This window comes from Paramormyrops kingsleyae, chromosome 1 (assembly GCF_048594095.1).
Source record: "Paramormyrops kingsleyae isolate MSU_618 chromosome 1, PKINGS_0.4, whole genome shotgun sequence".
In the NCBI taxonomy this organism is placed as follows: Eukaryota; Metazoa; Chordata; class Actinopteri; order Osteoglossiformes; family Mormyridae; genus Paramormyrops; species Paramormyrops kingsleyae.
Window position 1 is genome coordinate 68,862,689 of NC_132797.1, and position 22,537 is coordinate 68,885,225.

General features: G+C 47.1%; 2 protein-coding genes across 9 annotated transcripts in view; both read right to left on the reverse strand.

Annotated features, from left to right (window-relative positions):
• Positions 1-201: 201 nt before the first annotated feature.
• Positions 202-4,080, reverse strand: LOC111847199 (death-associated protein-like 1 homolog). Of its 3 annotated transcripts, none has more exons than XM_023818301.2 (5): positions 3,890-4,080; positions 3,227-3,303; positions 1,900-1,990; positions 1,256-1,319; positions 202-989 (listed from the first exon to the last, which is right to left on the reverse strand). In XM_023818301.2, the coding sequence occupies exons 2-5, from the start codon at positions 3,291-3,293 to the stop codon at positions 873-875; spliced, it is 339 nt and encodes a 112-aa protein (XP_023674069.2). In that variant the 5' UTR covers positions 3,294-3,303; positions 3,890-4,080; the 3' UTR covers positions 202-872. The 3 variants fall into 3 exon arrangements, with proteins under 3 accessions (XP_023674069.2, XP_023674146.2, XP_023673989.2); XM_023818378.2 differs by lacking the exon at positions 3,890-4,080 and adding an exon at positions 3,570-3,662; XM_023818221.2 differs by lacking the exon at positions 3,890-4,080 and adding an exon at positions 3,478-3,617.
• A 969-nt stretch (positions 4,081-5,049) lies between these two features.
• The window catches only part of LOC111857377 (plakophilin-4), an 83,545-nt gene continuing 66,057 nt past the window's right edge, over positions 5,050-22,537 (reverse strand). For 5 of the 6 annotated variants that reach the window (XM_072718586.1, XM_072718580.1, XM_072718569.1 and 2 more), the window contains 13 exons: positions 20,982-21,114; positions 19,112-19,325; positions 14,801-14,984; positions 12,104-12,221; positions 11,492-11,686; positions 11,001-11,174; positions 9,780-9,930; positions 8,922-9,114; positions 7,941-8,025; positions 7,731-7,848; positions 7,490-7,621; positions 6,836-6,909; positions 5,050-6,310 (listed from right to left, as the gene is read on the reverse strand). In XM_072718586.1, the coding sequence (XP_072574687.1) occupies positions 6,065-6,310; positions 6,836-6,909; positions 7,490-7,621; positions 7,731-7,848; positions 7,941-8,025; positions 8,922-9,114; positions 9,780-9,930; positions 11,001-11,174; positions 11,492-11,686; positions 12,104-12,221; positions 14,801-14,984; positions 19,112-19,325; positions 20,982-21,114 (2,017 nt within the window). In that variant the 3' untranslated portion in view covers positions 5,050-6,064. The remainder of the gene's footprint in view (positions 6,311-6,835; positions 6,910-7,489; positions 7,622-7,730; positions 7,849-7,940; positions 8,026-8,921; positions 9,115-9,779; positions 9,931-11,000; positions 11,175-11,491; positions 11,687-12,103; positions 12,222-14,800; positions 14,985-19,111; positions 19,326-20,981; positions 21,115-22,537) is intronic. The other variant, XM_072718572.1, reaches the window with a different exon arrangement.

Sequence of the window (22,537 nt, forward strand, 5' to 3'; positions counted from 1 at the left end):
CTTAGCCCACTGAGCTACATGCTACAACAAACACAACAAAATAATACTTGAAACTTATATGCATTTAGCACTATAGTCTTTAGGAAACAAAAAAGGTGTGAATTTCACTGTATTATGTACACAGGATAATAAAAACTTGAAATGTTAAAGCTCTTTAACACCTTTTCTGGATATATGTAACACGACAATGCAGAACAGTCATAAATGGAAACGCAGTTTGAGGGTATATTTCAAAAGGAAGGATGCTACCATAAACATGTATGTCATAAACAAATTTTGGTTTTATAAGATCATAAACATGAGCACACTGGTAACTGCTGAGAGGAGACAGCATGAAGCAGAAGAAAATAAAACGTGATGTAATTTAAGATTAACATGGAAGACAAATGATTATATTTTCCACAGCCTTAAAGTGAAGTATCCAAGCAATCATCTACAAAAACGCAGTATAATTTGAAATAATGCACAATTCGTATTTATGGAATAAAGTACAGATATGATCGCAAAGCTTAAGTACTGGGAGTTTTTTCATAACTAAAGATTACATCAAATACTAATATAATAAAGGTTTAGCCTTGAACCCCAGAAACACTAACTACAAAAAGAAGAGAAATGAATGAGCTTTTGTATGAACAAATTAGAAAAAATTAATGACTTTCAAGCAGGCCAGTGTTCAGCACTGGAATTCTGTGGAAGTAATTTCCATCTTAATATTCCAGACAAATTGTTTGAGAAAGACTGACATGTGTGCAGGATCATTTCTAGGTCCCTAGAACCCAGTTACATGGAAAACCTAACAAATGCTCAGGTTTCTCTGACTCTTTGGACTATGTAGACTTCCATGGTCTGCAGAATGGAGCGGCCATCTTGGCTCAACATTTGCGGGGCTGGTGGATGTGCAAGACCTTAGGCGAGTGTGTTTTCTCCACGGCTGGTTTGACTTTGCTGTGCCTGATGCTCACTGGTGAGGTGGGAAACTCGTGCCCCAACTGAAAAACAAAAGAAAAACAGTTTTACATACTTCAGTCATTTAATAGTGGAACAATGAGGTGTACAGTGATAGATGAATGGATGCATGGAATCCTAATCTTGGAGTTATAATTTATCATTAAATATATTATACGGCTACACTTTAGGTCTGTAAATACTGTAGTAAGGAGAGCACAGGGTTCAAAGCAGACAGATAGCAAAAAGACAGTGTTGTGCACATATTTGACTGAATGTTGGCAGGATACATTGCTGCAAAACTACTAACCTTTTCAAGAGTCCCCACTAACAAAATATTGACCGACTGCATTCCAGGAGAAGTGGCGAGAGATCTGGAAAGACATTTCGACGGATTCTTCAGCGACATACGGCAAAGCTATAACTGGTATCATAGAGTCACCACCTCAGAGCAGAACTGTTTGCAATCCACAAACTGTTTATGTGACCGAGGCAGAGAATATTTATCTTGAGAAAGCCTTAAAATTCACAAGAGACACCCAACACAAACACAAATCTCAACCATCTGCTCCCGAATAACAGATAATAAGGATTTTACCCAAGAATAATGAAGTCTCAGCACAGTATGGTATCGCTGTACGCAAGACCGGGAGAATTACATTTTATGGATGTTCTTCTGGTGAAAAACCACAGCATTAATCCTCTTGAAATGCTGCATTGACACAGCAATCAAGCAAAGTTTCTTAAAGGCACGATACTCTTTTTAATCTTTGCTCATTTCATAATTCCTGCCCACTTTCTCTCCAAGCTAAATCCACTGAGCTCCATCCTATAGAAGAGCCATGTCCACTCCAGGTTAGTTTACTAGCTGAGGTGGACAGCAGACATCAGCATCCGCCAGTGCACTATCCGCCCCCCCCCCCCCCCCATGTGCCTGCTCCCCAGACCTGCTACCTCGGCTTCTCAGCTGGCCTCTTGCTGTCCTTCTCAGCACTTCCATTCTCCTCCGAACTTTTCTTGGCCACCCTCTTGCCCCCCGCTTTCACTGTTGGGAGAGAGCAAACAGACGCTAGTCCCTCAAGCCTCACCTGTGGCACAATTTACCAGCCCAGAGAGTTAACTTCAGAAAACTATACACGCACCCACCGACACATACACACCGACACAGACACACACATACATGCACGTGTCGGGTATACCTATCCTTATGGGGCCCACTCATTCACTTCTATGGGGAAAATGCTAACGATAGCTATGACAACCTTCACCCCCACCCTGCCCTAACCATAACCATAAGTAACCAAACTGAAGACGAGAGTTTTTGCATTTTACCAGGGAACCGGTCCCCATAAGGGAAAAAAACGGGTATTTATCACGTTATGGGGATATTGTGTCCCCATAAGGATAGGTATACCTGCTCGCACACACAGACACACACACAAACATAAATATATATATTTATCTCCACCCCGTGTGTAACACACTGCAGGCAGCTGTCGCGTCATTCCGCCTGCAAAGTTCTGTTGACATCGCGGGTATGGATAAGCCTTTACCGGCAGGGTGCAAGAGTCTGGGCTCTCAGTGAATCACTGACTTAATTGACATCTTTCACTAATACCGTAATTTTCCAGCCTCGCCTTCACTTTAGTTTCATTAGTAGGTGCAACTTAATTCACCGCCGAACAAAGAAAGCAACTCATATAAATTAGAGGCGTTTCTACATACGATAAAATGTGCATTTATAATTCTTATAAAGGAGAGATAACAACTTATTTAACCTTGTTGCAAACCATAATTAGCATACTTGAGCTGCAGTAGCAACAGGAAAACCACAAAAGAGAAGACTTTTTTCTCGAATTTTTGTACTAGAAAAAATAATAGCGGTCTTCTGTAACTTTATGCCTAAAGACTGAAATTTAGATACTACAAGAGAAACTCTACAAAGGAACTTTTGAAATCGTTATTATAATCTTACTCTGCAAAGGAAATGAAAAGTAACTGTGCAGTACTTTCAAAAACGAAAGCGAAAGACCGCAGTTTACTGTTTAGAAAGCATTACTTAATTAACGGAGTTTCTTTATCAGACGAAAAACTTCATTAACCCATAACCCAGTGAAAATCTTAGTTATTAACGGCGTTTTGGTTCGGGCTTTGAAGAAGCATCAACAAAATGCTGTTGATTTAATCATTTAATGTAAGGGAAATAATTTCCAAAACTGCAATGCAGTAACTTCAAGCGGACACTGGCTGTATCTTCACACAGGGGAATGAAACGGCTTACCTGCTGGGGGGTGGCCAGCCTTTAGCGGTGGGATCTCTTTTCTTGGCACCTTAGGCATCGGAACCATCTTCAGACCTCTGAAATCGCACACGGAAAGTGGTAAATTTCGCTGTCCAGGATTTTTCAGGGGGAGGCGGAGTGGTTAAAAATTAAAACAACTGCGTCACACCCTGAAGTTATGAAAGGTTACGCAACCGTGTTTACATTGCACACGCAGTACCGTCCCCGTTGTAGGGCTACAGTTAACTTGCCTAAAAGTTGTTTCAATGCCATCTCGATAGTTAATCCTTTAAATTCAGCAGTATCCGCGTAGTTGGTTGAATTATTTACGGAGGATGCTGACCTATTGTGTGAAGCCTGGCCGATGTGGATTAATGTGTAGTACCATATGTTACCGGGAGGGGGGTCTGCTTCATATGGAGCCGTTTAAAAAGTCCCACAGATATCGTGTACATCACTTAATGTAGTGACAACGGGAAGCAATACACCCAGAAAGTGGCAGGCCTCTGGCATGTCATACCGCCGTGAAACCAAAACACATTCAGTATTGGGTGCGACCCCTTTAATAATATCACCTTCTCGTCGTGCCCACAGACTAGACACACGTACTGTTTCTCATTGCATTTATGACCAAAGCATGAGGGTCTCCGAATAATCTCTTACCCCCGATCTGCTGGTGTTGCTTGGTGGAGGTAATAGTCCGTCTTTCCGCAGATAATATCGATATAGATCTATGCTGGAAGATAGATCTCCGTAATATGAACACTGTCTTAGAGCAGCTGTGTAATGCAGAGTGGCAAGGCCATCCTATTATGAGCTCTCCTCCCGAGTACTTTCGGGCTCAGAGTTCGGATTTGACTCCTAATCCCAAAATAATTAATATTTATCCTACCATTGTATTGCGTTTAAATTACCGGTTAAACTTGCTAATAAAAACATGCATGATTTAATTCATAAAATGTGGGGTCAATACGTTTGAGAACCCTTTTAGTTCTTTAAAAAAAACACTGATTTGCGGTTGTCATTACCCTGTAACTCATCCATATCCAACGTAAATAAAATCCAAATTTCATTGCCAGAAACACATAAATAGAATGTCACCTTTCCATTTCATGACAAGATCTACAGGCTGATCAGCCCCACCCGTCAATCACTGCCTGCTTCAGCCTATGGGAACCCAGCAAACTTGACATGAAATATGTCAAGCCAGTGAGTGTTAGATAGCCCCGCCCACCGTAGATGTCCTGGCCTCAATTCTCAAATTATAATGGTCTATCTATTAGCACATCAAAGAGAATCACATCATCATTTTTGCTTTTTTTGGATTCCCAAAGTCCCTTCCAGGCAGACCGATGAATATGTGGGTTTTCCATAAAGAACTTTTTTTAAATTTAAAAGTTAAAAAATTCTTGGCAAAACAGAAAGCATGCATGTGCAATGGTCTAATCATCCGACATTTCCTAAACTGTTGCAAAAGTGTTTTCTTAAAATCGAAAATTTAGCAATGAACTAAAAAGACTGAAGATACTGCATGACAGGTGATGGATAAAATCAGGGCAGAAGACAAACGACGGAGCGGATGATGTTGTTTATTATTCTCCAAGACGCCGATGTGTTCTTAAAAAGACGGAGGAGACAGAGAGTTAAAAAATCAGCTGTTTCTGGAGGTAACTTTGATGTTTATTTCTGTTCTCTGTGCATAGAAAATGGCAGTGAACCATTCCATGTGAGGCGCAGGGCAGTGAATGGAAAAATAGACTCTGCAACATCACTCAGAAAAGAGCTCCACTGTCAGCATTCATTAAAAACAAAAACAAAACGAGAACAAAAAATATGTCATTTTATTACACTCAAATGCATGTGTTATGCTTCCCACTGCTCAAAAATTATTCTCTAGTTTCTTTGCATTTATATTTCTATGTAATTTAGACATGGCACAAATCTTAAATGGGCACTCATGAGCTTAAAACCAGTGATAGAGTTTTTTCCCCATATTTACAATAAAATGAAGAAAATGTACATGATTCTTGGGGGTACACAATCTCAATATTAAGTACAGCAATAATACAAGAAAGGAATATGATTTCATTCCTCTGTACAAACTAACATCATTAGATCCTCTTTTTTAGTGCTATGAAAGGCTTGTCCCTACATACGCAGTCCTGTCACATTCCCATACCTTTCTTCACTTTACTCACTCCTTCAACATGCTAGCACAGCTACAAACTTTAAAGAAACAAACAAAAAAGAAAACATACGTCACAGGAGAGAGACATCTGGTCCTGGCCCCTCCCACTTCATCCTACAGTCCCAGCCATGGCCCCTCCCACTTCATCCTACTGGCCCAGCCCAGCCCCCTCCCACTTCATCCTACAGTCCCAGCCATGGCCCCTCCCACTTCATCCTACTGGCCCAGCCCCCTCCCACTTCATCCTACAGGCCCAGCCATGGCCCCTCCTACTTCATCCTATTGGTCCAGCCAAGGCCCCTCCCACTTTATAATACAGGCCCAGCCATGGCCCCTCCCACTTCATCCTACTGGCCCAGCCCAGCCCCCTCCAACTTCATCCTATTGGCCCAGCTCCCTCCCAATTCATCCTACAGGCCCAGCCCTGGCCCCTCCTATTTCATCCTATTGGTCCAGCCCAGGCCCCTCCCACTTCATAATTATTCCTTCTTACCAACACGAAACGCACATCCCACCATCTCTTTCTTTGGCTAGACGTTCTGCTGTCCATCTACATCCTGTCAACCCCACGTTCAAAAGTCATTTAATAATGAAACGTACAGGTAAAAGCCAATAAGGGGACTCCATTCCCTGGAAAAGGGGCGGAGCCTTTACACCCAGGAGTCTGGCGAGCCCGGGTACTGCTCCGCCCGGTACGAAGGTCTCCGTGCGGCCGAGTAGAAGTCCACATAGTTTGTGGTGGATTTCAGCGAGTGCGGCGCTGGCGTGTAGTCCGCCGTGGAGGAGTAATGGACACCATCCTCGAAGTAGGAGTCCTCATAGCTGCGTGGAGACTGCAGGTACCTTCTGTAGGTATCATAGGTCCTCCTGCTGGGATCCTCAGCATAGTACAACTGCTGAGAGTGTGGAGAGGGGGACAAGGAGGCTGCCGATCACTGGATCACTGCACATACAGTGGATTACAGCTACATGTATGACTTAAAATGTATGGGATAAACTGATTGTGTTTGTTTATTGCAATGCTTAAAATCTATCACACCCCCACTCCTACATAAATTAGTACTCCATCCATCCATCCATCCATGCATCCATCCATCCATCTTTCAACCACTTATCCTGGTCATGGGGGCCCAGGACCCCCTCCCAGCATGTCTTTAGACTGTAGCACCCAGAGGAGGATGGAGAAGGGAATAGAGCCGACAACCCTGATGGTGCCAGGCTGCAGTGTTACCCACTGCTTAAAAAATGCACAATAGTACCATGACTGACATCAGTCATGGGGGTTCAGAACTGAAACAAGGGCAGAGCTGAATTTTAAAAATGAATAAATGAATACATTTATGCAGACAATTCAAAGTGTGTGCGCGTGTGGGGGGGGTTTAACAAAGATCTAAAAGAAAACAGCCACCTCCCTCCCTCACCTGTCCTCGTCTGGGCTCCTCTCTCGTGGGTGAGGAGTAGGATCCTGTAAAATACTGCGATGGCTTCCTGGACGCTATAAGAGACGCACATGCAGGGGGCAAAAAGTCCATAAAATGCACTTATGAACAGAACAAGCTGACCCACAAGAACCTAACTCAGCATCAACTTGAATATGCACCAAGCTCATGGGAGTTTTACTTACACAAATATGTTGAGAGCAGAAGGAAAAATGATTGGTTGAGAGATAACCAATTAGATTGTAGAGGAGGTGGGTCTAAGTAACTAGAGCAGTCAGGACCAGCCAATCAGATGTTTTGGTCCCACCTACTCTAGTTGCTTGAACCCACCTCCTCTACAATCTGATTGCTTGTCTCTGAACTATTTTTCCTTCTGCCCTCGGAACATTTTTGTGTAAGTAAACTCCCACAAGCACACGCCTCAGCCCTGCATTGCTCTGGGCGCCTGTGGAATATCACTCCCTAGCAGGCCTTGAAGTAGCCAGACCCAGTGGCATTTTACCCATAATCCCCAGGGTGGCCAGCACTTTTGCAGGGCCCTTGCCACTCACAACACCATTTTTCACCCTCTTTTGGTCACTCAGAGCTACTAAACCCCTTTCAGAATGGCTGTCTGAAGGATAGCTTTAGGCTTACTTGTGGATTGGTATTTATGTACACTGCCATCTCCTTGATAATTATAGAATTGCATAGATGACTGTGTTCTTTGATAATTTGAGCGATGTTCTTTAATCCCCAACATGGCAGGAGAGGACGTCGCACTGCCACCTGAGGGACAAGCAGAACAGACAGATGTACTCAGATGTTATTCCCAAGCTTTGGGTTTTATTGAGAGTGGGGACTACATTTCCCATGATCCTCTGTTTTAGGCACTCACCTGACTGGATGACAGGTGACATCTGTAGGTTTGTGGATGGCAGGGTGGGCTGTGATTTGTACCTATCTCGCTCCAGTGTGGAAACAGGTGTGATAAAGTGGTTCTGGTTCCAGCCGTCCTGAACACACAACAAAAAGGAGACATTTCAACCCATCTTCAAAGAAACCCAACATTTCATCATTCCCACACCCCGTCTTGTAACCACCTAACCTTTTTATAAATGGTGCGCAGGTCTCTGTACTGCCACAGTGTGTTCAGAACCTGAGCTGCTGCTTTTACTACCTTCATCGAGTACCTGAGTCAGGGAGAAGAAAAAGGAAAAAAAGAAGAAGAAGAAAAAAACAGAGTCAGGCACCAAGGGTTGGGGGTTTGAATCCCGCCGACAGTCTCTGTGTGCGGAGTTCTTCTCCCCGTCTTCTCCCCATGTATTGTGGATTTCCTCTGGCTCCTCTAAAGCATGCAGTTACATGAACTGGTCTTGTGAAAATAGTGTGGCGGCCTGACAGGTAGGGCAGTGTGCTTCTGATTGAAAGGTTGCTGGTTCGAATCCCCAAGCAGTAGGGCATGACTGAGGTGGCCCTCAGCAAGGTACTGCTGCCCACTGTTATGTTAAATGCAGATACATTGTGTCCTGTGGTATGTCAACAATGACAATTGACCACTTTCACTACACTTTCTGATAGGCTGGCCTCCCACCCAGTGTGCTCCTGTATTAAATAACGAGTTGCAAAATGGATGAATTAAGTCAATAAATGGTGTCAGTTAAGCAGTCATTCTGAGCATAACCTTTAGCGCATTAAGCCCATTCAGTGCTTCATACCACATTTTGCACTATGAACTAATGCCATTTACTGAGAATCTTTTCAGTTGTCAGCTAATTGTTTTAGCTATACATTATATTTTATAATATATTTTACTTGCATGGCTTCTGTTTTCATTCAAACTGACTTACATACAATATCAGTATCTACAGGATCAACTGTCTATTTCACTGGGTCAATTCTAGTTTAGTACCTAGTTTCATGTCCTTCAGGTTACCAGCTAGTTTCCTGATCCACGACTCCCCCTGCAGGCCCAAACTTAATCAACCACTAAAGGACTTTGCTGGGTACTTTCTGGGACTCGATCAGGCGACCAATCGAGTGCTGCGCTACGCCGGCCGCCAGCCAATGGGAGCGGGCCCCGACGAACCTCTCGCCCCTGCCTTTGGTGATGCTGACGAGCTTCTCGATGCCGCCGGTGTCGGCCAGCGCCTTGGCGTTCTCCATGTTCTTGCTGGTGACCTCGTGCAGCGTGCAGCAGATGGCGGCCACCGTCTCGTCCGACAGCAGCGTGGTGCCCCCCCCCGGCAGGCGGTTCACCAGGTCGCGCATGGCGTACTTCCCTGAGGAGACAAACAAAACAGAACAAAACAAAAACAGAAGTGTGTTATTCGCCTGCTCATGGCCGCTGACACGTTTAACAAGCGAGGCGTGGCAGGTCCTGTCCTACTGCCCCGAAGACACGGTGATGCCCCCCCCCCAGCGGACTCCAAGCCAGCCGGCCAATAGGCTCCATGCCCAACCCTTCGGCCTGGACAGTTTGCCCCTCCCCTGTAATAACACCGTCTTAAAAGAACGGCAACATTGTCCAGCTCTCAGCAAAATGACCCCCTCCCCCCATTCACACAGCAGTTGTTGGGAAATGAGTGAAACGCAGTGACCTGTCCCATTACGGTCGGCTGCCTCCCAGTATGAAGGCCTGTAATGGCTTAGCATTAAAGAAATTGGTTTAGATTCCCCCAGAAATTCCACATTTCTTCTCTCCCCCAGCTCAAGACACACCCATACCAGGAATTCGGTGTTTGTGATTGGCTGGGAGTTGGGAGGGAGTAAAAAAATGTGGACTGTCTCAGGGTCACAGGACTGGGTTAAGAACCATTGGTTTTGAAGGATCCTCCATTAGGGGGCCATATTTCCAGCTGTTATCCCACAGTAGGGGGGGGGGGTCCTTATGCACAGATACTAATTGACACAGGTGCTAATTGGCTTAATGGCCCGAGCGGCCCACCTATGAGCTCCTTGTTGCGCACGTCCAGGGCCATGTTCCGGAGCGCCGTGGCCACAGAGCAGACCACGCGGTCGTTGTCCATGCGCAGCAGCTCCACCAGGATGGGCAGGCCCTTCTCCTTGCGCACTGCTGCCCGGATGTAGGCTGCAAACTGGGGGCGCCGGAGGGGGGGGATAAAATGACACATGGTCACGGTTTAGTGCAGGGTTCCAGGATGGGCCCATTCCCTCCAATCACAAGCCAAATTGCTTAGCCAATCCGGAGGCTGGGCAAATGCCAGCCAATCACAGAATTTTTCATTATTGTATAAAGGAAGGATGACTTTTTAAACTGTGACCCACATCTGAGAGCTGGAGCAGAGTGCGACCAGCGCCGGTGTTCACTACCACTCAATTCTGTCATATGTGTGGGGCCCCCTATTGGCCACAAACAGTCGCTACACTAGGGTGGGCAGTGGGGCCCCAGACCGCAATCCTGTGCTGGCTTGGGCAGGTATGAAGCTACATAAACAGACTGCAGGATCACACAGCATCCTGGATTCCAGGTCATAACATTATACAGTTTGGTTTTTATGCATACTCTTATTAAATATTTTATTTCAGTTTCAGTATAATGTTTTTTTTGGCCCTTATATTCTAGTTTATACAGCATTTTTATGTTTGTATCCCTTCAACATCGCACATCAAACCTCGCTCTCTGTTTGAACCCTATACTAATTATGCTACTGCATTCAAAATATTCCCTTTTATGACGTCAAAGAGACAAATAACATTAAACATTTAACAGTACTTCTGCTGCAATATGTTTTTCTTTTTTTTTACGGTAAAGAGTCAGTTGACTTTGGTATGTTTCAGCTGGTCCCGTTACCCAAAACAACCTGGCTTCAGATAACCACGCATAAAACTGAAGATGGACTCAGTTTCAGTCGCCGTTAAATGTTTATTAAGGGACCAGCACATGGGGACTTCTGGCTATACAGCCTCCCTCAGGTTAACACACCCATAAATTTTTAACACGTACTGTAAAAGTGCCATGTGTGGTTACTGGCTTGTGTGAGATGTCTGCAGGTCACCCCAGGCCATCTTGTGGTGTTTACCAGTTTACTGTTTGTGTTTAACATTCCTGCTTAAACCAGAAATATTTGGAAAAGGGCTCAAGCCAACAGCACGAGGGCCCAGCTACAGAGAGCAGCCAACGCGAGGAGGCGGGGGGGGGGGTCACCTTCCAGTTTCCCGCAGAGAGGTTCTGCAGAGACCCTGCTGAGCCCTCCAGCGTGGCCGGGTTCGAACTCTCCGCCAGCAGCGTCAGGTAGGGCTTCACCACAGCCGGGTGCCACAGCATCTCCACCCCCTTGGGGGCCTTGGAGAAGCCGGGGATGGGGCCCACGCCGTCCCACTGCGGGGGCACAGACTCGGTCAGATGGGGGTCACGTTTGCAGAAGATTAATACATTTAATGCAGCTTATATGCTCAGCCGACTATGTCTCTGCGCCTTATTGGAAGGTCGTTGGTTTGAATCCTGTCCTCGTTCACAGGCCTGTTAAGCCCCTGAGTGACGTACCTGTATTCCACTTCTGCACATGGCAAATAAAGCATTTCTTAGCCTGCTAACACGCTATGTCATCCACCTGCTACACTGTCTCATTAATCAAGCCGCTAGGTGAGAGCACCCCCTACAGGAGTGGCAGAGCGCTGCAAGGTGCGCTGAGTCACCTGGTCATCCTGCGAGCCTTTCTTCTTCTTTTTCTTCTTCTTCTTGCCCCAGCAGCTGGAGTCCACATCCTTGCTGGGGGACTCACTGCTCACCAGCCCGTCCAGCTCCTGCCCCCCCAGCAGCCACGACTGGGGCATCTCCAGCTCCAGGCGATAGGAGAGGTTCCGCAGAGTGCAGATGCAATTCTCCACGATCTGCCAGGAGTAGGGGGAGGGTCCGACATTAGAGCACAGCATAGATGCCGGTAAATACAGCACTTTCTGTGAACAAAGGCTGTAACATACAGGGGTGAAGTAAGATTAACAGGATGCAGAAGACATACTGTCATAATACAAGCTGTTCAGCATCCGCGTCTGAGGAAACAGCAAATTTGAGGCAAAACACACCATTTCAATCATGCTCTGAAACAATCCTCTGCCAGCCTGTATGTGTTTGATGTGCGTGCAGTGAGTGCGCAGTGAGTGTGCAGTGAGTGTGCAGTGAGCATGCACAGTGAGCCTCAGGGTTTACCCCTTTTCATTCTCATTGTCGCGTTTGAGTTTGATGGCCTGTGGAAGTGCTGGAGAAGTGTGTAGGCCAGCGGACGCGTGTGGGGGGGGGGGGGGGCTGACCTTGCTGTCGAAGTCAGAGGTGCTGACGCAGGCCTTGATGACGTGGAGCAGGGAGTCCACCAGGCCCTCGCAGGAGCGCATCTGCTTACGCGCCTCCTCCCCTGCGGAGCTCAGGTTCCTGTGCCAGGCAGCGACACACAGCGTGCGGGATGTTAGGTCACAACCCCGGAAGTTTCTCATCATCTCACACTCACTCTGCCTCTGGTTTCTCTTTGTAACTGCTACACAAATACACAGACACAAAGGTAAACACACGTACAGACACAGACAGACAGACACATACTATAGATAAACATACCGACACACACACACACACACGCCCTACAGCTTTCCTTCATTCTCTCGGTCTCCTACAGTTTTTGCCAGGTTACATTTTCTATTGTGTATCACGCTACCGCTTGCGTCCCAAATACTTCAGGCCAGACAGGCGTGCCTGTGGTCTAGACGGCACAGATCCAATTCGAGAAGAGCAGAGGAGTAAAATTCACAGCATTCTGGCCAAAGCACAGGGGAAATGGGACAGCACATGAAAACAATCTATTCAGAATGCCTTTATTATGGGATAGCAGAAGATGGGTAAGCATATGCGTCATACAATGGGCATAACCTGGTGAATCGAAGTGGTTACGTTGTATTTTTAATAAAAAGAGTGGTAATTCATTTGAAATAAAAATACATACAATTACAGTTTTTTTCAACTGCTAAGAAACATTCAGCAAAACTGAAGTCACTTACTCAAAACTCTTCAAACAGTTGCCATAACATTAGTTTATGTGGGCTAAACGGAGTCATTTCTCATTGCTTTCATACAAAATGCATTAAACAAATAAATGCTTAAAAATTCATGGATTCCTTTCTCACTCAAAATCCATCATCATCATCAAAGCTTTACATTTTTAGAGGCCATTTTGCACATGTTTACATACTGGCCCTAAGTCTGTTAATCATACATTCAAAACTGAATGACTACAATTTGCTACGGTACTATCAAGACCCTTCCAAAATATATTGTAATACTGACATGATATAAAATAAATAAAATGAAAACGAGTCCAAACACAGCGGACATCCATTCCAGGGGATTGTCATTAAGTGTATTGCCCAGAGGTGCTACTCTGGATGTAGCGCTGGAAATCACATGTGTTGTAGATGAGAACTTCTGGCTGGATCCAGAGGAGAGTATGGATTAGCGGTTACGACTAGTTGTGGACCAACTAAAAGTCTTTATGTGTGTGGGTGTAGATATACATAGTATTTTGTTTCTGTAGTACTTCCTAAAATACTGCATTTTTGTGTTTTTTTTTTTGATTTTTGAAAATTACTGATGATTATTTTGTAATTACGGTAAGGAATAAAGGCTATATACACTGCAGCATGGTTTGTTCCTTCCCGGACATTTTATAGAGTGCCACAGTGTTCTGTTTTGTAATGCAATGGTTATGACAACTGACATCAGTTACTTTACAGACGATCCTTCACTGATGATCCATATTGTACTTTATGTGATGCTGTCTGTTGTTAGTGTTTTTCAGGCCATTCTTTTGTGCGTGATATAGTGTTATTCGAGAAAGATATTAGGTGGTAATGTTTTGGTGGCGTGAGTCTCTTTGGAGGCATTGATCAACTGTTTTGGTGGCTGTAGTGCATTTTGGAGTGGAGATTAATACAATTACAGAAAATGAGACAGCCCAGCAGCTGCAAGATGGATGGATCAGTGTTAAATCCTCCTGAGACCCAACAATTAATTTCTGTCCTCTGTAGAGGACATCATATTTTTGCTCATATCTGTCACACTACGTAGCTGCACACTTCAAACGGCGTCCAGACGAAACAAAAGAACTTGTCGACGGTGACACCTTCTGTGTCACGCCACACGACCCTGTTTTTGATGCAGCAGACCCACATACCGAGTGCAAATACACGTATTTCGGCGAGTGCGCGATTCATTTTAATAAACGAGATGACATCTCTTTTAAAATAGAAGTTGCTCTCTATTAAAAGTCACTTTTGGTTTAATACTAGCAGTGCCACAGACTGGGACGTCAACAATTTACGCGACACAATTACACACTAATGAAACGCACGCATTCAAAGGGAGACGTTACACGGTTACGACATTTACTGTTTACAGCATAAATACACAAATACATGTATTAATATACAATATTTACAGCTATGTGTGGTGCGGTGCAAAGCCTGCTGGTAACTGCATAATTAGTCCTGCTGACCAACCCTGCGGCATCACATTTATGTCAGCCAATCATGGACAGTGGGTGGGATCAGAACGAATTAAAAAGTTCGCCTTCGAGACCCTGCACAGATGATCACTGCGGAGATTACACATAATACAATGTTGCATTGCTAAAATGGCATTAATTCTGTTTGAAGTATGCAGCCACCTTTAGGGCTATTGTTCCTTAACAAGGAATATTTGGGATTTAAGATCACATGTGTGGTGGTGTGCTTTATACCAATTTACGTTAAAAAAGTGAAAATAAAAACATTTTTCCCCCCTGGATCTTAGGAGGATATGTCTGGATACTATACTTCCAGGAGTATGTTTAGTATTTTGTTCTTCCTGAACAGCAGCTTGGGGATGAGATGACATAAAACTTACAGGGTGCATCACTACACGTGACCACAAGATGGCAGAAGAGTGACACATACACACATGCTTGCGTGCGGGAGGGACGATACCTCAAGCAGCCGCTGGCGTTGCGCAGCACCAGCGAGGAGTGGAACTTGAGCTTGTGGTCCTCGTCAAGGGAGGAGGTGCTCCAGCCAGAGTGGGGGATGATCACAGTGTTGGTGAGGGTGCTTAAGGCGTCCCGAATGATTGTCATCTTCACCGCATCGCAGGAGGACAGGTTCCACAGCACCCCTGCAGTAGAGAGAGAGACGCGGCGATCAGGTGGGGATGTCAGAAGACACGCAACATGGGCTTGTGTCACGTTCCTTATTAGCAGAATCCACCAGAAACTCATCTCAGAACAAACACGGATATAAAGTAACGGGGTAAAACCCAATACGTGTGAAAGGATGTGTGATTTCTGTTAGGCGCATGACACATGGTTGTACTGCGCCTGCTGAGGGATTGCAGGGTAACGGTTTAATTAGGGCACTGGTACCGGAGGGCAGAAACGGATCGCTTACAGGGCGTAACCTTGGGAAGTGCAGAGATGACTGGGGGGGGGGGGGATGGTACTGTGTATGTATCTGATGGGATGGCGGGCGGTTCTTAAGGAGCAATTGGCCAATGAGAGTCATGTGACAGGAAGCCAAAAGGGGGGGGGGGGGGAGGGGGCAGGGCTTGTCTCATACACATCTGCATTTGTCTCACACACATCTGTGCTTGTCCTCCAAATCCATAGCTGCAGTTTTCTTGACCCCAGCTCGATGTCCCTGTTAATTACAACCCGCCTGAGCTCCAGAGCGGGCAAATGATGAGATCCGTTAGGTCGCACTTGAGGGACTTCGCACAGAAAGCCCAGGACTGGCCCGTCCCGCCTCCCATTAAATTAAAGCCACACAGACTCTCAGGAAACAGTGACACACTTTCAGGAGGCATCCAGTGTAGGTCTACGAGGGGGCGGAGTCTAGTGAAAACAGCCATTAGGAACAAAACACTTCTTCGATGGCTCATGTACAAATGTAATGGGAATCGCTTAACAGTAACACAAACAGACGAGATGTTTGTGCTCTACCGAGATCTCAGGCCTAAGCTGGGGTGCAGGAAGCCCTCTGTCATCCCAGCTTACAAACTAGGGAAGGTCATTGTTGCATCATTACCTACACGAACCGGCAGGCTACCACAAGGGTCCCAGAGGCTGCTGATTCTGCATTATTCGGGTCGATTCCAGGCGGTCATTTAGCCCTTCGCTGTTTTATAACTCTCTGCGGGCCAGGAGGAGGGGCAAAGCCCAGTTGGGAATCTTTCCACAGATTCAGAACCAGGTTCATGTGATCAGCCTCCCTTCCCCATTGACACACCTGGATTAGGAGCAGCAGAGGAACAGCAAACGATCAGCAAGCGAACAGCGACCCCTTGACCGGCTGCTCCTCTATCCACGTTTCCAGGTTACTAACCGAGTATTACAGTTAAATGTGTACCAGGGTCAAACGAGTTTCACTCTTTAACAGGACACTGCTGCTCACAGAGTATTGGCACTTTAACAAGCACAGTATCTTAATGAATGCTGGAGTTTAAGGACTATGGAGGCTTAATAAATAGCTTTCAGTAATGAGACCGGCTGTCTAACGAACACCAAGGCGCAAGCTGACACAATAATAAGCAGGACATGCTTATCATGCATTTGGCTGTCAATTATGATGCATCTTATTCGCCATGCAAAACTGACAACGGAGCGTCCTCTGCGGATGGCCAGGATCTGGCCTGAGAAAGAAGCCACCCCACGTCTGCAGGCCCCCCCCCCCCCCCGGTACTGTCCCCTCTGAGGAGACACCTGACTGTGTTTGTAATCAGATCCGGCTGATAAAAGCCATCAGAGCACAGGTTTGGTCTGGGATTGTCATGCTTGCATGAGCAGCCATCATAGGTGCAGTAGGGGAATGATTCAGGAGACCACAGAATACATAAAATCAAAAAAACATATAATGTATATGTTTCTAGGCACGGCCCTGGGCCCACAGATGCTAATCAGCTTCTCCTGATGCCGTGTGTCTGATGATCTGAAGAGCAAACCTGACTGAGATGTTTGCCCCCCCGAACCTGCCAGTCTCCAGCTCACCCCGCAGGGTGTCACATTTCACACGGGACGGGACAGAACAGGCCAGCGCTCCTCGCCTGGATGGAGGCCGACAATCCCGCTCTGCCCTTCCGCCCAGACTTGCCTTCTTGCTGTGCCAATGATGTGTGAGCCGAGACAGAAGATGGATAAGGTATTAAATGAAAAGGGGTTTCCCCACATGGGGAGCATTTTTCCAGGGAATTAATCCAGCTTGTTATGAGAGATGTGGGAAGCAAACAGGGCTTGTGACGTCTCATATAACTATTATTATTGTCATTATTACTAGTATTACTGCTATTATCGTTATGCAACACCTATTTATGAGGCTGGTTAATTTTACTAAAGATTTAACCCTGAACTGCCTGGGATTCCACCCACAGAGGGCAGTAGGGGCAGGCCTGCCTGCACCACTTGTAGCAACACCTCCTGGTTTGCGTGTTTGAGCACAATGTTCAGGAGTGGCCCTGACTAATGATGGTGCTGACTGGTCAGAGGTTCGCTCTTAGCCAATAAGACAGTGTCATGTTGAAATGCGTCAATTATGCTGGAACAGATAGTGAAGGATGGGGATGTGGACATGCACACGCGCAGGCAGCACAACCTTCCCCAATGCGGCTGAACTCCCCCGTGACCTTCCCCGACGCGTCTCCTCTCCCCCGTGACCTTCCCCGACGCGTCTCCTCTCCCCCGTGACCTTCCCCGACGCGTCTCCTCTCCCCCACGACCTTCCCCGACACGTCTCCTCTCCCCCACGACCTTCCCCGACACGTCTCCTCTGCCCCACGACCTTCCCCGACACGTCTCCTCTCCCCCACGACCTTCCCCGATGCGGCTGAACTCCCCCACGACCTTCCCTGATCAGTCTCCTCTCCACCATAACCTTCCCCGATGCGGCTGAACTCCCCCACGACCTTCCCTGATGAGTCTCCTCTCCACCATACCCTTCCCCAACGTGGCTCCTCTCTCCCGCAACCCTGAAGTACATGTGCCAGACTGCACACGGGGTGACAGCCAGTGATACCGCAGGGTGCAGAAAAACATCGATATTGGTCACATTGCTACAGCACAAACAGGTAAGAGAGCCGAAGGTGGAGATCTGCAGTCCGGGGACTAAAAACAATGGGAGATGTTGGGGGGGTGGGTGCAGTGGGGGGGCGGGGTTTGTTCACATCATTATGGGGGGGTCCAGCCTCAACCACCAAAAAAAAAACAGGTTATTTTCCATGGCCAGACACCCCCCCCCCAAAGGCCTGGAGGACCCCATTTGAAGGGCACTAGCATGTAATTTGGGGGGGGGGGGGGGTCACACTTCCACTGAGTCGTGGCAGTGATGATGCTTAGAGAGGTGACCTAAATTGATGGTCACACATAACATGTCCCTGAACTGGTAGTCATTAGTGGCACAGATAATGGTATGCTGTGCGTGGTTGCCATGGCGATTTGCCAAAGTGGGTGTGGCTGAGGGGTGAAGGGTGGGGCTTGCAGACTCTGCAGGTTCAGGAAAGGAGGACAGCCTCAGTGGTGGCGGAGGGGTTACAGAAAGTGTGTGTGGGGGGGGGGGGGAATCTCATGCAGTAAAAAACGTAGCCTTTTAAATAACCCGGGGACTACAGCATGTTCAACATCTCTGCCCTAATAACAACAGAAAGCTTCATGCCCCTCCTGGGGGGAGCTCTCGAATAATTTAAAGTTTTTAAGACTACTGGCATTTTGTTGATCAAAAGCACGTCGGATGCCCTGCCACAGCCTGATCTTCCGGGGGACGTCAGGAGCGTATGCGAGATGGCGCTCAGCGAGGCCGCGAACTGACCGCTGCACCAGCAGAAAGCAGGCCAGATATCCCCGCGCCCAAACAGCTGATGTTCACACGTCACAATGTCTCGGTTTAGTATTAAATCCCCATACAAGCTTTCAGCCTGGGGGGGGGGGCTTGGGAAAAGATGGTGGGCCTGTATGTGGCATGGGCAACTGCTCTGGGGGAAGATGTACGGTAGCAGGGAATGTGGTCTGGTTCATGTGGAAGACGAGTCCAATCTGCACAGTGGGGGGGGGGGGGGGGGGGCTGTCAGAACACGGCCACATCCCAAATGCTGGTTAATAATTAAGCAGCTGTACATTACTGCTTTCCTAAGCCCAGCCGCTGCTCCCCCCAACAAACACCGTGGCCCTGGTGCGGAGTGCTGAATAATGGATGACTGCAACGGCCTCCATCATGAAACGAAGCCCAACGGCAGTTTGAGCGGTGGGGGGGGGCGCGTACCTGTCACTAGCTCACGGATCTCGGTGTCTGCCGTCTTCCTCAGCAGCCGCAGGAGGGCAGGGACCCCGCCGGCGTTCCGGACCGCCGTCTTGTTGTCGTCCGTGGCCTTCCCGTACACGAGGTTCCGCAGGGCTCCACACGCATTCCTCTGCACCTCCAGCACCTTATGGTCCAGAAGGTCAACCAGGTGCTTGATGCCCCCGAGACGGCACACCTGCAGACGAGGTGAGAGGCGGGGATGTAGGTCCTGGGGCTAAAGGTGGGAGGGGTCAAGGGGGCTAAAGGTCGAGGGGGGGGGGGGGTCAAGGGGGATAAAGGTGGGAGGAGTCAAGGGGGCTAAAAGTGGGAGGGGTCAAGGGGGCTAAAAGTGGGAGGAGTCAAGGGGCTAAAAGTGGGAGGAGTCAAGGGGGCTAAAGGTCGAGGGGGGGTCAAGGGGGCTGAAAGTGGGAGGGGTCAAGGGGCTAAAAGTGGGAGGAGTCAAGGGGGCTAAAAGTGGGAGGGGTCAAGGGGGCTAAAGGTGGGAGGAGTCAAGGGGGCTAAAAGTGGGAGGGGTCAAGGGGGCTAAAAGTGGGAGGAGTCAAGGGGCTAAAAGTGGGAGGAGTCAAGGGGGCTAAAGGTCGAGGGGGGGTCAAGGGGGCTGAAAGTGGGAGGGGTCAAGGGGGCTAAAAGTGGGAGGAGTCAAGGGGGCTAAAAGTGGGAGGGGTCAAGGGGGCTAAAGGTGGGAGGAGTCAAGGGGGCTAAAAGTGGGAGGAGTCAAGGGGGCTAAAGGTCGAGGGGGGGTCAAGGGGCTAAAAGTGGGAGGGGTCAAGGGGGCTAAAGGTGGGAGGAGTCAAGGGGCTAAAAGTGGGAGGAGTCAAGGGGCTAAAAGTGGGAGGGGTCAAGGGGGCTAAAAGTGGGAGGAGTCAAGGGGGCTAAAAGTGGGAGGGGTCAAGGGGGCTAAAGGCGGGGGGGGTCCAACTGCCAAACCCAAACCGCTTCATTAAAACACCAGACTGCAGAGTGACAGATTGCTAAACAATGTAGGAATAACCAGCTTCCAAAGTCTAGGAACAAAACAAAGTGGCAGGGAGACGGCAACTATTTTTAAACTGTTTTTACTTATAAAATTACCACATAATCGCTATACTGTGTATCTGGGGGAAAAAATCACATTCTAATTATTCCTTAAGTAAAACAATTACATTGCTGTAATTACATTGCATCGTATACTGAGTCAATAATGAAAATAGTTTATTTGAAGTAGTTAATATTTCAAGTCATTTGTACTTGTTTAATATCCACAGGACTATCACTGGATCGGAATGTAAGTGACGACTGACCGCTGATACCGTCTTGTTTACCTAACGGACGCTTTTATCCAGATCAGTGTACAGTTGGGAGAGCAGAATCAGACATTCTATTGAAGAAGTGGGGATTAAATGCCTTCCTTGGGGGACCGATGGTAAAAATCGTTGTGCCAACCCTGGGATCGTGAACAGAGCTGGTAGAAATGCTCGCTATCACCGGAAGACTGTTACCTCACTTTTGACACCCCCCCCCCCCCCCCCATGCCCTCCCGCAAACACTGAAACCTTTGGCTGGGCACTGAACAAACCCAGACACTCTTACTGGGAAGACTTTTGTCCTAGGGGGTGCTAAGTGAGAGGGCCCAAATAAAAAAAGTAAATACATTGACATTAAATTATTATTAGACATGCATATGACTAACACAAACTAGATTTTCAAATTTAACCTTACAGTATGATTTTATTTTATTAAACTTAATAAGCTGTAGCATTTTCAGCTGACGACCTATGCTGGGAAATAATACGGCCGGCAGTGTCACGACCCCCCCTGGTGGACTGAGCCAAAATGCCCCCCCTCCCTGTACCTCGGACTTGACCCGGTTATCCCCGAAGCACAGGTGCTGTAGGTATGCTGCCGCGTTGGCCTGGACCGACGGGAACTGGTGCTGCAGCATGTGGATGACCTCGGGCAGCTCTGGGTCTCGCCAGGCAAACTCTCTGGGGAGGAGCATTAAATGAGCGTGTCACAGGGGATGCCCTTTGGGAGGGGGACACCCTCTGGGGGGATGCCCACCGGGGGTCTCTAAGCCCCGCGCAGAGCCCATTGTCCATTAAAAGGCATTCCGGTCCTCTGAGAAACGACCGCCTTCTCCCGCTGAACAGGACGGCACTCTATAAAAAGAAGTCCACTCCACTGAAAGGCTCTGCCATCATACTACCATAGAAAAAGAATCATAACTGACAACTTTAAGCCAGGATTTTAAAGAATCATTTACATCACATGCATTTGTCTTTACACAAGATCCTCATCACGTGAAAGATGACCCACTCAAACTGCTCCCAGAATTCTGCAAACAGGGAAAACCGTGATGATTTGAGGAGCGATGTGTGGATGTGCTGATGGCTGCCTGTCCTTAGACGGGAGCGTGTGAGATAGGACACAGCTCCAACAGAAGGCTATTTTCATCTAAATTAGCCCCGAGTCCCTACAGCAGACGGAAAGAAGCACCACGACTCACAGCTTGCACGTCACCAGTGCAGCATTTCATATATTTTTTTTTATCCTGGAAGTGCGATTTCATACCTCAGAGATTCTGCTAAACCTTTAATGTGATTGGCCAACAGAATTACAGGCCTGGCCACTCAAGCACCGAACAACAGCTAGATCTGTTATGGTTCGGCTTTGTTTTTGTTTATATGCAGAATTAAGAAGCTGTACTTTAATAATATAATAATACAATAATAATAAATGCGTTTTATTTAAAGGCGCCTTTCAGGGTGCAAAAGGTCACCTCACAAAGAGTAAAAGCGCCAACACACCGCATAACATAGTGACACTGAAAAAAACAGATGTGATGAAACTTCTTACTAAGAACTAACTCAAGTGTGTGAGGTTTGAGAAGCAGAATTTGCTCCAAACACACCCACACACAGACACAGACACAGACACACACACAGAGGTTTGTAATAATGTCTTTGTGGGGACTCTCCATAAATTTCTACGGGGAAAACAGACGAGTCTGGCAGATGCTAGTCACATGGGAGACAAGTGTGCGTGTGTGATGATCTGCCACCTTCAAGAGCTAAACCGGATTAAAGCAATTAATCTATAAAAACAGATGCATATGGTGGAATCAGATCTGGGCTGTTTAAATCTGAGTTACGGACTGATCTGCGCTTAAATAAATTTACCATGAAATTAATAGTTCAGGCAGGTTTCAATTAACTCAGCGTTAAAGTTAGCTTTCAGACGCTACCTGACAATTCCATCAGCTCAGTGAAGCATTCTTCCAAACTGGGTGTCTACATATTCAGCAATTTGGGAAATGCAGCACACATCCGGTCCAGCTGTTACTGTAATACATTCAGTGGCGTTGTTGCTCCGGAGGGATTTCACTCATCCGTCCATTTTCAAATGCAG